The sequence below is a fragment of the Hyperolius riggenbachi genome, chromosome 7, assembly GCF_040937935.1.
Source record: "Hyperolius riggenbachi isolate aHypRig1 chromosome 7, aHypRig1.pri, whole genome shotgun sequence".
NCBI classification, from domain to species: Eukaryota; Metazoa; Chordata; class Amphibia; order Anura; family Hyperoliidae; genus Hyperolius; species Hyperolius riggenbachi.
This window is the reverse complement of record NC_090652.1, coordinates 38,902,600-38,917,974: the sequence shown is the minus strand read 5'-3', so window position 1 is coordinate 38,917,974 and position 15,375 is coordinate 38,902,600. Positions and strand designations below refer to the sequence as shown.

The window sequence follows — 15,375 nt, the reverse complement described above, 5'->3', positions numbered from 1 at the left end:
GAACTGTTAGCTCGCCAGCTGTTACCATACCGACTGGTGGACTCTGAGGCCTTCCGTAAATTTGTGGCCATCGGAACACCGCAGTGGAAGATGCCAGGCCGCACTTATTTTTCGAGAAAGGCCATACCCCAACTGCACCGTGAAGTTGAGAGGCAAGTGGTGTCATCTCTTGCGAAGAGCGTTGGGTCAAGGGTACACCTGACCACGGATGCCTGGTCTGCCAAGCACGGGCAGGGCCGCTACATTACGTACACAGCCCATTGGGTGAACCTGGTGGTGAACGATGGCAAGCAGGGCGCAGCGGACAAAATTGTGACACCTCCACGGCTTGCAGGCAGGCCTCCTGCCACCTCCTCTCCTCCTGCTACATGCTCTTCGCTGTCCTCCTCCTCCTTGGCTGAGTGGCAGTTCTCCTCTCCAGCTACACAGCCCCAGCTCCGCAGGGCCTATGCTGCATGCCAGGTACGACGGTGTCACGCAGTGTTAGACATGTCTTGTCTCAAAGCGGAGAGTCACACTGGAGCAGCTCTCCTGGCTGCTCTTAAGAAACAGGTTGATGAGTGGCTGACCCCGCACCACCTGGAGATAGGCAACGTGGTGTGCGACAACGGCAGCAATCTGCTTGCCGCTTTGCATATGGGGAAGCTGACACACATACCCTGCATAGCACATGTCATGAATCTAGTGGTACAAAGATTTGTGGCAAAGTACCCTGGCTTAGTGGATGTCCTGAAGCAGGCCAGGAAGTTCTGTGGGCATTTGAGGCGGTCTTACACAGCCATGGCACGCTTTGCGGAAATTCAGCGGAAAAACAACACGCCGGTGAGACGCCTCATTTGCGATAGCCTGACTCGATGGAACTCGACCCTGCTCATGTTCTCCCGCCTGCTAGAACAGAAGAAAGCCGTCACCCAGTACCTCTACAACTACAGTAGAACGAAACAGTCTGGGAAGATGGGGATGTTCTGGCCCGACAACTGGACACTGATGAAAAATGCATGCAGGCTCATGCGGCCGTTTGAGGAGGTGACCAACCTGGTGAGCCGCAGTGAGGGCACCATCAGCGACTTAATTCCCTACGTTTACTTCTTGGAGCGTGCTGTGCGTAGAGTGGCGGATGAAGCTGTGAATGAGAGTGACGAGGAACCGTTACGGCAGGAACAGGCATGGGACCAATTTTCATCAGACCCAGCTGTTTCCTCAACACCTGCGGCAGCACAGAGGGGGGAGGAGGAGGAAGAAGAGAAGTCGTGTGCAGAAGACGAGTCAGACTCAGAGGATGATGAGCAAGGTGTTTCTTTGGGGGAGGAGGAGGAGGAGGGGACAGCGGCAGGAGAACAACCGCAGCAGGCGTCGCAAGGGGCTTGTGCTGCTCAACCTTCCCGTGGTATTGTTCGCGGCTGGAGGGAGGAGGTTGACTTACCTGACGTCACTGAGGAAGAGCAAGAGGAGATGGAGGGTACTGGATCCGACTTTGTGCAGATGTCGTCTTTTATGCTGTCCTGCCTGTTGAGGGACCCCCGTATAAAAAACCTCAAGGGGAATGAGCTGTACTGGGTGGCCACACTACTAGACCCTCGGTACAGGCACAAAGTGGCGGACCTGTTACCAACTCACCGGAAGGTGGAAAGGATGCAGCACATGCAGAACCAGCTGTCAACTATGCTTTACAATGCCTTTAAGGGTGATGTGACAGCACAACGCCAGCAAGGTACCACTGCCACTAATCCTCCTCCCGTGTCCACGCAGTCAAAGACAGGACGCTCCAGCGATCTCATGGTGATGTCGGACATGCGGACGTTCTTTAGTCCAACGCCTCGCCGTAGCCCTTCCGGATCCACCCTCCACCAACGCCTGGAACGGCAGGTAGCCGACTACCTGGCCTTAAGTGTAGATGTAGACACTGCTGTGAACAGTGATGAGGAACCCTTGAACTACTGGGTGCGCAGGCTTGACCTGTGGCCAGAGCTGTCCCAATTTGCCATCCAACTTCTCTCCTGCCCTGCCGCAAGCGTCCTGTCAGAGAGGACCTTCAGCGCAGCTGGAGGCATTGTCACAGAGAAGAGAAGTCGCCTAAGTCACAAAAGTGTTAAGTACCTCACCTTTATCAAAATGAATGAGGCATGGATCCCGGAGGGCTGCTGCCCGCCCCAAGACTAAGTCAGACCCCCCCACACACAGCATCTCTGCCTGCACGCCGTGTGACTGGCTGCCTGGGCTGCCCCAAGAAGACTAAGTCGCTCCCAGTCCCTCCACACAGCATGTCTGCCTGGAGGCCGCTTGACTACCTTCTCCGCCACCACCAACAGGGTCCGGGACTCCAGGCGGATTGCTGAATTTTTTAGGCCGCTGCTAGCAGCGGCCGCTGTAATAATTTTTCTGGTGCGTGCCTAATTTTTCTGGCTGCACTGCGGGCAGCTGCAACAACAAAAGAAAAGGCATGTACATGCGCCCATTCCCCTTCGTGATCATTACCTTGCCGTGGTGAAGGGGCTTGCGTATCACAATGAAGCAATGACCGGCGCATAGATGAGTGTCTCCGGGGGCACACAAAAGATAATAAGGTCGTTGCTTCATTGTGGTCAGACCAAATTTGATCAGCTGGACAGTCACTGTTCTGTGATTCAGCTACATCAGCCAGGCGACCATATGGGCTGTAAAGCCACCAAAACCTGCACTCTCGCCATGGTGCGCACCAGTCCAGCACCGCCGTCACTACACAAACAGCTGTTTGCGGTGCGTTACACGGTGAGTTTGGTGTGTCAGTGTGAAGCAGTACCTTAATTACACTACCTGATTGATGTATACACATGCAAGATGTTTTAAAGCACTTGAGGCCTGTCATTTAGCATTCAATGTGATTTCTGCCCTTAAAACGCTGCTTTGCGTCAAATCCAGATTTTTCCTGGGGACTTTTGGCATGTATCCCACTCCGCCATGCCCTCCTCCAGGTGTTAGACCCCGTGAAACATCTTTTCCATCACTTTTGTGGCCAGCATAATAATTTTTTTTTTCAAAGTTCGCATCCCCATTGAAGTCTATTGCGGTTCGCGAACTTTAACGCGAACCGAACCTTCCGCGGAAGTTCGCGAACCCGGTTCGCGAACCTAAAATCGGAGGTTCGGCCCAACTCTGGTCCAAAGTCCAACGCATTACTGGGACATCACAGTTTTCATCCCAGACACCTCAAAATAATTACACAGCAATTGTGTTTTGGGTGAAATATAGGTGGTAGCAGCAGCAGTGGCCTGTGGCTCGCTGCTGGTAACAGCCCTGCTGATTGTTGTGATCATGGTGCCTGGAGTGAAAAGTGCGCTCACTGAGGGTAGGCTGCCCGCTGGGGTCGACGTGATGACCAAATTGCTGGGCGGCTGCTGCTGCTCCTGCGAACAGGAGTGCTGGTGGGGGTGGAGGTCTCTGTTGTAGAGCTGGTGGTGGCCTGCTCATCCACCATCAGCTGGAAAATGGCCACTACACGCTGCTGCACCTCTGCAGCGTGACTACCCCTAACAGTCGGACGGGCAGTGGCTAGCGGCAGAATGGACACTGATGCGTCAGAAATGCTGACGGTGGCAGCAATGTTGCTCCCTCTCCTCTTGGCCTACTGCCCCTCCCCCGGCTGCCAGTGCCAGCAGACATAGTACAACTTACATGTGATGATGTCACCAGATGATGTGGGGTACTTGTACTTTATTAAAATCAGTGTTTGACTTTCAAGAAAATCAGCACGGAGTGACAGACAGCAGAGTAGAAGACAGTGCACACTAACTGTCTATCTGTCACACTGACACTCAGCACAGCAGCACTGCAGTAATCTGTAGTAAGCTAACACAGTACTACTCTAACAACTAACTCTAACAACTAACGCTATACCTGCATTTAAAGGGGGCTTAGATGCTTTCCTTGCGTTGAAAGACATCCATGGCTACAATTACTAGGTTATGCCTAATGATGTTGATCCAGGGATTTTATCTGATTGCCATCTGGAGTCAGGAAGGAATTTTTCCCTTTTGGGGCTAATTGGGCCATGCCTTGTAAGGGTTTTTTCGCCTTCCTCTGGATCAACAGGGATATGTGAGGGAGCAGGCTGGTGTTGTACTTTGAACTGGTTGAACTCGATGGACGTATGTCTTTTTTCAACCAAAATAACTATGTAACTATGTAACTAGCACTGTAGTACTAACTACACAAAACACAGTACTCCTATTCCCTAACCTATACCATAGTCCCCAACCATCCCGTTTTCGTCGGGACTGGCATGCTTTGGGAGGGCTCTCCCGCTATCCCGCTATGACCCCCCAGTGTCCCGGCTGGCTGGGGGGTCAGACGCAGGGGCGGACTGTTTGCGCAGGAAGGGAGGCAGCCAGTGAAAGGGAGCTGGTGGCAAAACGGCGGAGAAGGGGGGAAGTCTCCCCCCCCCTTCCCTCACCTTGGTGCTCCCTTTCCTGGCTCTCCCTTCCGGATTAATGTGTCTCTCTCCGATGGCGCAGCGGCTGACAGCGGGCGGGGAGGACTTACCGCTGTTACGCAGCCGCCGGAGAGAGCTGTGATCTGTGCGCCTCAAGTCTGGTCTACTCAAGACCAAACTAGCGGCGCACAGATCACAGCTCCCTCTGCCGGCTGGAAGGACATCGGTAAGTCCTCTCCGCCCGTTATCACTCTGCCGCTGCGCCATCGGAGGAGACACATTGATCCGGAAGGGAGAGACAGGAAAGGGAGCACCAAGGTGAAATAAGGGGGGGGGGGGGAGACTTCCCCCCTTCTCCGCCACTTTGCCACCAGCTCCCTTTCACTGGCTGCCTCCCTTCCTGGGGGCACCTATACACCTGGCTATACTGGGGGCACCTACAGTATACACCTGGCTACATATACTGGGGGCACCTATACACCTGGCTACATATACTGGGGAGACCTATACACCTGGCTGCATATACTGGGGGCACCTATACACCTGGCTGCATATACTGGGGGCAGCTATACACCTGGCTGCATATACTGGGGGCACCTATACACCTGGCTGTATATGCTGGGGAGACCTATACACCTGGCTGCATATACTGGGGACACCTATACACCTGGCTGCATATGCTGGGGAGACCTATACACCTAGCTGCATATACTGGGGAGACCTATACAGCTGGCTGCATATACTGGGGGCACCTATACACCTGGCTGCATATGCTGGGGAGACCTATACACCTAGCTACATATACTGGGGGCACCTATACACCTGGCTGCATATACTGGGGAGACCTATACACCGGGCTGCATATACTGGGGAAACCTATACACCTGGCTGCATATACTGGGGAGACCTATACACCTGGCTGCATATACTGGGGAGACCTATACAACTGGCTGCATATACTGGGGGCACCTATACACCTGGCTGCTTATACTGTGGAGGCCTATACACCTGGCTGCATATACTGGGGAGACCTATACACCTGGCTGCATATACTGGGGGCACCTATACACCTGGCTGCATATACTGGGGACACCTATACACCTGGCTGCATATACTGGGGACACCTATACACCTGAAAAAGATGTGAAATCTTGCGCTGCTAGGGCAGTAGTCAAGGGTGGCCGAATGACGTCACACTTTAGCTGCTCCTCTTAGAGCCCGGCTGTCAGAGGCTTGTTATAAGAGACAAAAAATAAAAGAAGGAGGAGCGCTCCTAGTGTAACATCGCTTTATTAAAACAATTGCGCAAAATAAAAATTCACTTACTAGATGTAAGGTGAATACAAGCATGTAAAATCCTTTAAAAGTCCTTCCTTGGCGGTCGCACCTCAGACTGCCGTGGCCATCGGAGTCGAGAGGGTCTGATGGAAAATGACCCTGAATGCCCCAAGGAAAACCGTGTGCTGGCTGCGTTATAACGCGTTTCGGCGTTCCACGCCTTCATCAGATAACGCTGCCAGCTTGCACACTAGAGGCTTATATACTCTCCATTTGGAGGGAAATGTGTAATGGGGGGTGGGGACTGGTTAACTGTTCCCTCCCTTTTTGGAGGATGGTGTTTAACTGAGCCTGTCAATAGGTGGACAAATCTGTCCTTCATTTCAATGTTACAGCCCTGACATGGGCGTTTTTGTTGGGAGAAAAGGGATTGGATGGGACCCTGTCCATCAACAGCATGTCAAATGTAAACATTATGTGTGACCACGGGGATCTGCTCAGCAGAGTGAATGGGCAGATGTTTGCCCTGTCGTGCCGTGGGTCCCGCAGAGACTGCCTGCGAGTTTCTTGCAAATACAAAAATCTGTGCGGAAGGGGGGGCGATTGATATATCTCTGCCCGAAGGGAGGTGTCGGATGGAAGCGTGTAACTAGGCGGATCCGGCGGGGGGCGTAGTTGAGGCATCATACTATCCCTCAATGTGCCCTTTGTGGATAGGGTAGATGCGGCCTGGTGTCCGTATATTGGACCAATGGCAAGCGTCATAGATACATGATGACCGCTGCCATTGGTAGACCTCTCGGGATGGGAGAGTGGAGGGGGCGTGGCTAAAGCGCTCCGCGCCATATCAAAAGCTGTTGTTCGGGCGGCTGCTATAGCAACCCGACTTTCACAGCTGAAAGGAGGTGGGAAAGAGGCTTGGTTGGAGCGCTGAGCGCCGCTATGGCAACCCGACTTTCACAACTGAAAGGAGGTGGGAAAGAGGCGTGGTTGGAGTGCTGAGCGCCGCAACATCAGCTGCTGTTCGGGCCGCTATTATCGCAACCCGACCCTTGCAGCTGATAAAGGATACAGCGTGACTGTGTGACATCACAATGCGTCCCTCCTACGGGACGCACTGATGCCATGGCACCAGGCCCTGTTTATGACGCCCTGGTTAAATACCATGGCAACCTAGACCAAAAAACATTTCGGAAAGCTATGTAAAGGAGAATAGTGGTGAATCTATGGAACTATATGGCCAAAGTCCCGGGGAAAAATCTGAATGTGACGCAAAGCAGCGTTTTAAGGGCAGAAATCACATTGGATGCTAAATTGCAGGCCTAAAGTGCTTTCAAACATCTTGCATGTGTATACATCAATCAGGGAGTGTAATTAGAGTTCTGCTTCACACTGACACACCAAACTCACTGTGTAAAGCACCACAAACAGCTGTTTGCGTAGTGACAGCCGTGCTGGACTGGTGCGCACCGTGGCCAGAGTGTAGGCCGTGGCGGTTTTCAAGCCCATATGGTCGCCGGGCTGTGGTAGCTCAATGATAGAACAACAGTGACTGTCCAGCTGATCAAATTTGGTCTGTCCACAATGAAGCAACAACCTTATTATCTTCTTGTATGTAGGTAGGCATAGGTAGGAGTCCCAGTATAGGTAGGTAGGCATAGGTAGGTGTCCCAGTAGTTAGCTAGGCATAGGTAGTAGTCCTAGTATAGGTAGGTAGGCATAGATAGGTGTCCCAGTAGTTAGCTAGGCATAGGTAGGAGACCCAGTCTAGGTAGGTAGGCATAGGTAGGTGTCCCAGTAGTTAGCAAGGCATAGGTAGGAGTCCCAGTATAGGTAGGTAGGCATAGGTAGGTCCCCTAGTATAGGTAGGTAGGTGTCCCCGTATAGGTAAGTAGGTGCCCCAGTAGTTAGGTAGGCATAGGTAGGTGTCCCAGTATAGATAGTTAGGCAGGGCCTGGATGGCACAGTAATAACAATTACCAAGGTCCAGCTGCAACAGATAGGGCTGTATAATGTCAGTGTCAGGGAGTAACACACACACAAAAAAAACACATCAGGAAAACATTAGCTCTCAAAAGAGCTGTTGAGGGGTGCTATTTTAGCAATAACAATCAGCCAGGAGCAAGCCAAAAGCCTAACTAATCTTTCCCTAGGAGAAAAAATCTGCAGCAGCTCTCCCTAGTCTGTCTATTTGCAGCAGGCACACGAGTGAGTGTCATGGCCAGCGAGCCTGCCTTACATAAAGGGGGTGGGGCTCCAGGGCTTAGTGTAGCCTGAATGGCTACAATGTGCCTGCTGACTGTGATGCAGAGAGTCCAAGTTGACCCTCATAGTGCATAATGGGGCGAATCGAACTTCCGCAAAAGTTTGTCTGCTCCAGGCGAACGCGAACCACCAAAGTTCGCCTGGAACCGTTCGCCGGCGAACCGTTCGGCCGATCTCTACACAGAACGTTGAACGTTACATGCATTGATCCCTGCATTGACAACCAACAAACAATGCTGCACAGGCACACACATTGACCTAGTTTTTTTTATTTTTTTAAGTTCATGCACACTTCAATTGTATGTTTATTTTGTTACTTTATTTTTTTATGTACATACCTTATACTTTCTTTTGCTTTTTCTTTTGTTATTAATTTCCAGCTTTCAATCAAAGCAGATGGTGTTGCATCATATTCTTTGGCGAACTGCTCATTAAATGAAACAAACACAAATTTCCAGTAATCCGAAGACTCAATGCTGGTATCTGGTTGGATGATCCAATGGGGATATATTGTACGATATTCTTTGTATGGGTGCCACTCCCAATTTGTATCTTCATTTTTAAAATGAGTATTGGATGTAACAGTGGTGGAGCAAATGCTGGTGTCTAAAGAATCTTTATAACGGGAACTTTCTCGGACTAAACCTTGTGGTCTATGGACAAAAGCAAAGTGTTGGCTATGGTATCCACCTCCAGCATCACAAGAGACTTTACAGAAAGGGCACTGCATCCCACAGCCAATCACCTTTTTGAACAATTCATGCTGAGGCTGCACTGTTACTCTGGAAAGCAGAGTCTGCATATCGATCAAACTCAATTTAGTTTGAATTTGTTGCTCTATCTCAGGGAGGTGCTGCTCTACTTCAGATGCAAACTCCTCAACCTTCCCAAAGTTGTGAAAGGTGATCACTTTGAGCTCATTCTGTGGAATCACCAAGTCTGTCTTTAACATTTCACAGAACTGTTCTAAAAGGCTTGGTAGAGATTTACATTTTAGGCAAGTTTCATTTTTAAGAGTTGCTTTTATTTTCTTGACAATGGAGGAGAGGATGTTCTTGAGCAAATCTCCTAAGGCTGAAGTGCCGTGGCACTTGTTTGTGATGTAAACTAATACCCATTTTTTGACAAAGCTTTCATATGAATTGAGGTATTCTAAATATTTTTCAAATGACATTTCCTCCAGGAGTTCCTGCAAAACAGAATACTGAAAGAAGCTTCTGCTCTGAAATGGGACATTTTCAGACTCACTTAAGAACTCATCCAACATTTTTTGCCCAAGATGTTTGAATACATAATTGCTTATTGCTGGTTTCAGGCAGTACTTATAGAAGCTGAGCACTCTGCGTTGACAGTCATCCTTCCTATGGATGATACTGAGGAATGTTGACAAGTACTGTGGTTTGAGCTTTTCTAAGCAAAACCTTGGATCATTCTTCTGAATAAATTGGTCATGTAAACTTTGAAACAGTTGAGATGCATTTCCTAGAATGTGAAGCTTGACATCTAGTTCAAACTGTGCTGTGTACGGAAGCTTCTTGGCTTCCTCACTGTCTAGCTTTGTATTGATCATGTGCAGCAGTTCCTTAGAGTACGTTTTATCATAATCCTCAATGGAGGAAACCTTCTCTTTCACATATTCATCACACATACCAATGATTGATACAGCAAGATCACTAATGTCATGCAGTGCCGGTCTATATAATGTCAGATCTCTCAATGTAAAAAAATCAATGTCTTTTTTATTCAGTGTAAAAGGTTTCTTCGCATATTTATATAAACCTCTGACTTTAAGTAAAGTTTCATTGACATAAGGTGCTTTTTTACTCATGTCTGCTTTCAGAATTTGTAGAATGGATTGCTCCACATTAACCCTCCTTTGTTTTTCAAATGGTAGATCTGACAATGTCTTCAGCCATGTTGACTCAAACTCCTGTTTAATCACCTGTTCACTTGCTTCATATGTACTCTCTTTACATGTTTCTAAGAGATTTCTGATTTTTTCTTCTACCAGTGTCTGGCACGTTTTCTGAATGTTCTGGAGTTTTATTTTCCCTCTCTGAATTGAAGCAGCCTTATCGCACTTGCTAAGAGCATTTCTTTCAAGCTCCATTTTCAGACATTTGATACTTACTGTGAAATCTTCTCTATATCGTTCTAGGAGATTAGCATGTTTTGATGTCTCAAAGTATTTTTGTAATGATGCCATCATTTTGTTCTCTTCCTCCTGAAGAATATCCTGAAGTTCACGTATGTCAACAACATCATAGATTTCTCCAGACTGATTTTTAATCGAAATATCAGTGCTGATCAACCATTCGCAGATCCTTTTACAGAAATGCAATTCCCACAAGGAGTATTGAGCAGAAAATTCATTGTAGGCTTTGGCCACCAGGCTGTTTCGAAAGCTGAAGATGAATCTCTCATATTTTACAAATCTCCACAAACTTTCTATCCATATAATGAACTCACGGATGCTTAATGGCATGTCAGTATGGTTATGAATTTGGATATGTTTCAATAAATTAGTTTTGAGCTCAAGCACACATGAGCTGTAGCCAAGATTTATGGAAGCCATTGGTGGAACTCCTTGCCACAGGCCTGGAATATACCAGCTGTCGTTCTCAAGATCACTTTCTATTATATCTGTAAATTTGAATATATTATTTCTTCTTTCCATAGCGGCAGAAACTCTTGTCATCTCATCCAAATATTGCAAAAGTTCCCTCCTGTGTTTTATGTTGCTATCATGAGCAGATACATCACTCACATTCTGATGTACAAACTGACAGTTGGGCTTCTTCCCAATTTCTTTCATTCTAAGAAAAGCATGGACCACAACCTGCATAATATCCCTAATTTCTGATGTGTTTTCCATGGCCATATTGACTATGGTGATGTCACTCAACCCAACCACCAGTGTGGCCAGCTCGTTGTCATGTTCATAACTTCCCTCTAGAGAGGCCTGTTCTGGAGCTTTTAGCCCCTCAGTATCAATCACGAGAATGAACTGGCAACCAAGCTCCTTCTGTAAATCCTGTTTCACATGAAGAAGAGTCATAAATGCTCCTTGTGTGCATCTTCCACTGGCCACCGGGAACTGCAAACCAAACATGGTGTTCAGTAGGGTGGATTTCCCTGTACTCTGCACTCCCAGCACAGATATCACTCTTATTTTGCATTTCCCTCCCGTTTTTCTATCCAGTTCAGACAAGACATCAGTTATCCATTGCAGAGGGATGTTGAAGGCATCTCCATCTATCAGCTCAAATGGAAACCCATCCAGCAGAAGTTCAGCTACCATTCCTGGGAAATTAGAAAACTTTTTTTGACATTCCTTAGTTAGTGTTTGTTTTATCATAGAACATTCAGCCTCATAAAACTGTCCCAATTCACGCAAAAAATGTTCTATTCCTAAGGAACTGGTATATATTTTCCTATCCAAGTCTTTAAGCTCTTCTCTGTTAAATGTCACATCTGTACATTTCCTCTTATAAATGGCTTGAAGTTCAAGCAAATTGTCTCTAGCAATGGCATCCAGCTTAAATTTCATCCATTTCAAGAAATACTGTCTCTCTTTTCCGGATAAATGAGTGAGTGCCTCAGCAAACAACTTTATACCTTCTGGCATTTGTTGATGATATTGTTTTGCATGCAAGGAATTCATCTGAACTCGTAGATGAGAGTGATATGCTTCTGCATCTTGGTTCCCTTGTTTTTCCATTCTGCAAAGTTCTTTTTCTAGTTTAGACAAATCTTTCCAAAGATCTCCTTGCAATATCATTGTTTTACTTTTATACTCCGTTACATCTTGTATGTCTCTAGTTATTCTATCTGCACATTCCCTAGCTCTCTGGCACTCCTCCTTATTTTCATCTGTCTCAAAAGGATGTCCACTAAGATACTTTTGTAGATCTTCCAATCTTACAGGTTTCTGGCAGTTGTTTAGTATATGAAGAATTTTATTTTGTATTGCATTTGATTGGTTCTTTAGAATAACATTGGCTTTACCAATTCTTAGAACTGATAAAAGATCCAATAGAAATGTTCTTGTTTGTGTGTCGACACTTTTGCCTGCAGCTGGAGTAACAACAAAATAAAACATAGTATCACCACAACTGCAGCTTGATAACAAATGGAATTCCCTCTCATTAATTGTCTCTACAAATATAAACACAGCAGATGAGATTCGAGCCAGAAATGTGAACTGCTCCCAATTGTTCTCCAGGTTTCCACGTAGGTTGGTTACTGTAACAGGTTCTGGGAACACATCAGATTTACCATTAGGAAAATACCAGGAGATTTCCACAAGTCCATCAGATACTTTCCTCTCTTTGTTTCCCGCGTCCATAAAGTCATGTATGAAAAAGCTATGTTGTTGAGTTTGTGGATTAAGAACAAGATTCACCGTTATAGATTTGGATAATTTGTTTTTTCCCAACCTGACAAAGGATATGATTGGCATAGGAATATTAACGACACTATCCTCTCTGAACCCCTTATTAACCTCCAGTGATTGGGGTCTCCATTTCTTCACAATGGCCCTCATTGCCCACAGCATGAGGGTGAAATGTGATCCATCACCAGGAGGTAGCAGCAGAGGGACAGGAAACTGACACATGGCCATTTTGGTGACAATCTCTTGTTGAAGAAAACTGTCTGAACAATGCAGGAGGACACACAGGACATCCAGAGGGTGGATGAAATATTGATTTTGTGAATTGTCAAAGATGTCACTAAAAAATAGGTCATCTAATTCCAAGTCACTTAGATCTGTGATAAGCTGAGTATGTCTTGCTGTATTATCTAGCGCCATAATCTTCCTCAGAGTACACAAAGGTACATCTTCTGTTTTCTCGGGCATCTGGTCTTTAAGGTTTTCTGGTCCTATATCTAGAATGTCCCTCAGAGTCAGCTTTGAAATAAAATATTTCTCCATGTTCAGGTGTATGAGGAAATTATAGAAAGTCTCTTTTTTATCTAAAAAGAAAAATAAATAAAGAAGTTTAGAAGGTTACTAACCTGCAATACAAACATCTTTATAGCATATTATGTTGCTTCTCTATTTTTTTTTATTTCTATAATTGAATAGCCACTTTAACCACTTAATTCCACAGACAAAATTCCCAAATTCCCTTCGAGGGAAATTTTGCATTATTTACGGTGCTGTCCTGCATGGTTGGTTGCAAAGCACCCACACTTGCCATTTCCACCAAATGTGCTCCCCTACCAATGTTAGGGCCAAAAGGTGGATACCTTTGGCATTTTTTTAAGGCCTTATAGTCTTTTTTTTATTTTTCTTTAAAACGAGGACAGTGCCCCATTCCGATTTTAATTAATCAATTAATCCAGGAAATTGGCAAATTCGGTTATGATAGCATGTTTTGGGGCTCCACAATGAGCCAAAAACCATTTAAATTGGAAGCTGCTCTTAAAGGGGAACTGAAGAGAGAGGTATATGGAGGCTGTCATGTTTATTTCCTTTTAGACAATACCAGTTGCCTGGCAGCCCTGCTGATCCTCTGCCTCTAATACTATTAGCCATAGCCCCTGAACAAGCATGCAGCAGATCAGGTGTTTCAGTGGTTCAGACTTATAAGTCTGATCCGACAAGACTAGCTGCATGCTTGTTTCTGGTTTTAATCAGATACTACTGCAGAGAAATAGACCAGCAGGGCTGCCAGGCAACTGGTATTGATTAAAAGGAAATAAACATGACAGCCTCCATATACCTCTCTCTTCAGTCCCCCTTTAAAAATTTGGTTATCCGTCCAAAAACATTTAGATTTTTTAAACTGCTAGTAAAATGTTACTGAATTCAAATTGGCATGACTTAAAATAGTAATAACTCCCTAATCCAGTAGTTTGTAAATACATGTCTAACTCTGTGATGTTGGAGAACGTAGAGCACTCCTTGCATCTATGGTAAAAGAGAATATGCAGCCTTACAATTTAATAGTCAGGATGAGGAGGATAAGGTTAGGCATTTATGTAAGGATTTGCATTGGGAGATCAGTGGCCTCATGGAGAGCTGTGTCTTCCTCGGTGGCTACTTTTGAGTACTAGACTAGGAGTCTACCTCTAGCTACCTATCCCTGGGGGGAGGTGCCTTTTACTCCCTAATATTGGAGTAAACTTTAACTACTTATTCTGGGATATACCTCCTCCTACCTATTACTGGGGAACCTCAGGCTACCTAATACTGGAGTCATCTCTGGCTTGCAAATACTGTGGGTCTACCTCTAGCTATGTGTCATGAAGTGGGGCCTATTTAAATGAGGGGGGGCTACCTCTAGCTACCTAATACTGTTAACACTTCTTGCTACCTAATACTGGGTAAGGGAGACATCTGGCTACCTAATACTGGGGGAACTTCTGACTACTAATACTGGGGGGACCTTTAGCTACTTATACTGGGGTGAAGGATCAACTCTACCTACCTATAAGGGGAGCACCTCTTGCTAACCAACCACAAAGGCTTCCTAATACTATCATATATGTTGGGGGAGGATAAGATCTCAATAGGCTATCTTATACTTTTTCTTGGGTATCAGAATGAGGCCATGCCCTCTTATTATGTGTCTGTCTATGCACTACCCCTCTGCATCCATGTTTACATGCACACTGTCATTATGCACTACATCTTTGCTCCATCCCTCATAGTCATACTAACATAGTTACATAGGCATTTGGGCTGAAAAAAAGACATACGTCCATCGAATTTAATTAGAAAATAAAGTACAACACCAGCCTGCACCCTCACATATCCCTGTTGATCCAGAGGGAGGTGCTTAAATGCAGATATAGAGTTTGCCATAACAACTTCCTGTGGTAATATATTCCACATTTTAATCACTCTTACTGTAAAGAGCCATTTCCTAAATACATGGCTAAGACCGGGAACCGACTACAAATCGCTGTCGCTAATAGCAATCACTAGCGTTTTGTATGAGCGTTTTGTAAGCAATTTCATGAGTGTTTTCTGGCGATTTTGGGAGTGATTTTAAAAAGTGTAAGCTTTTTGCCAGTGATTGTTTAGCGATTAGCGTTTTTTAATCTGATTGGTCCTTTCAATTAATTTTAACTTTTTTTACAGTGTACAGCAGGGATGATCTCCGACCTTAATCATGAGTAATCAAGAGTGTTTACTCGTGATTCAAATGAGGATTAATTACAGCAGCTGAGCTGCAGGGATAGGAAGGGTTATTTGCCCATAAATCCGTGTCCTCCTCACGCTCCATATACAGTGGGTTGCAAAAGTATTCAACCCCCTTGAAGTTTTCCACATTTTGTCATATTACTGCCACAAACATGAATCAATTTTATTGGAATTCCACATGAAAGACCAATACAAAGTGGTGTACACATGAGAAGTGGAACGAAAATCATACATGATTCCAAACATTTTTTACAAATAAATAACTGCA

At 45.9% G+C, this 15,375-nt stretch overlaps 1 protein-coding gene across 1 annotated transcript in view; it reads right to left on the bottom strand.

The window, feature by feature from the left end:
• LOC137525981 (interferon-induced very large GTPase 1-like) overlaps positions 1-12,920 on the bottom strand; it is a 100,450-nt gene extending 87,530 nt beyond the window's left edge. Inside the window, exon 1 of the mRNA XM_068247192.1 lies at positions 8,290-12,920. Within this exon, the coding sequence (XP_068103293.1) occupies positions 8,290-12,887 (4,598 nt within the window). The 5' untranslated portion in view covers positions 12,888-12,920. The remainder of the gene's footprint in view (positions 1-8,289) is intronic.
• Positions 12,921-15,375: the final 2,455 nt, after the last annotated feature.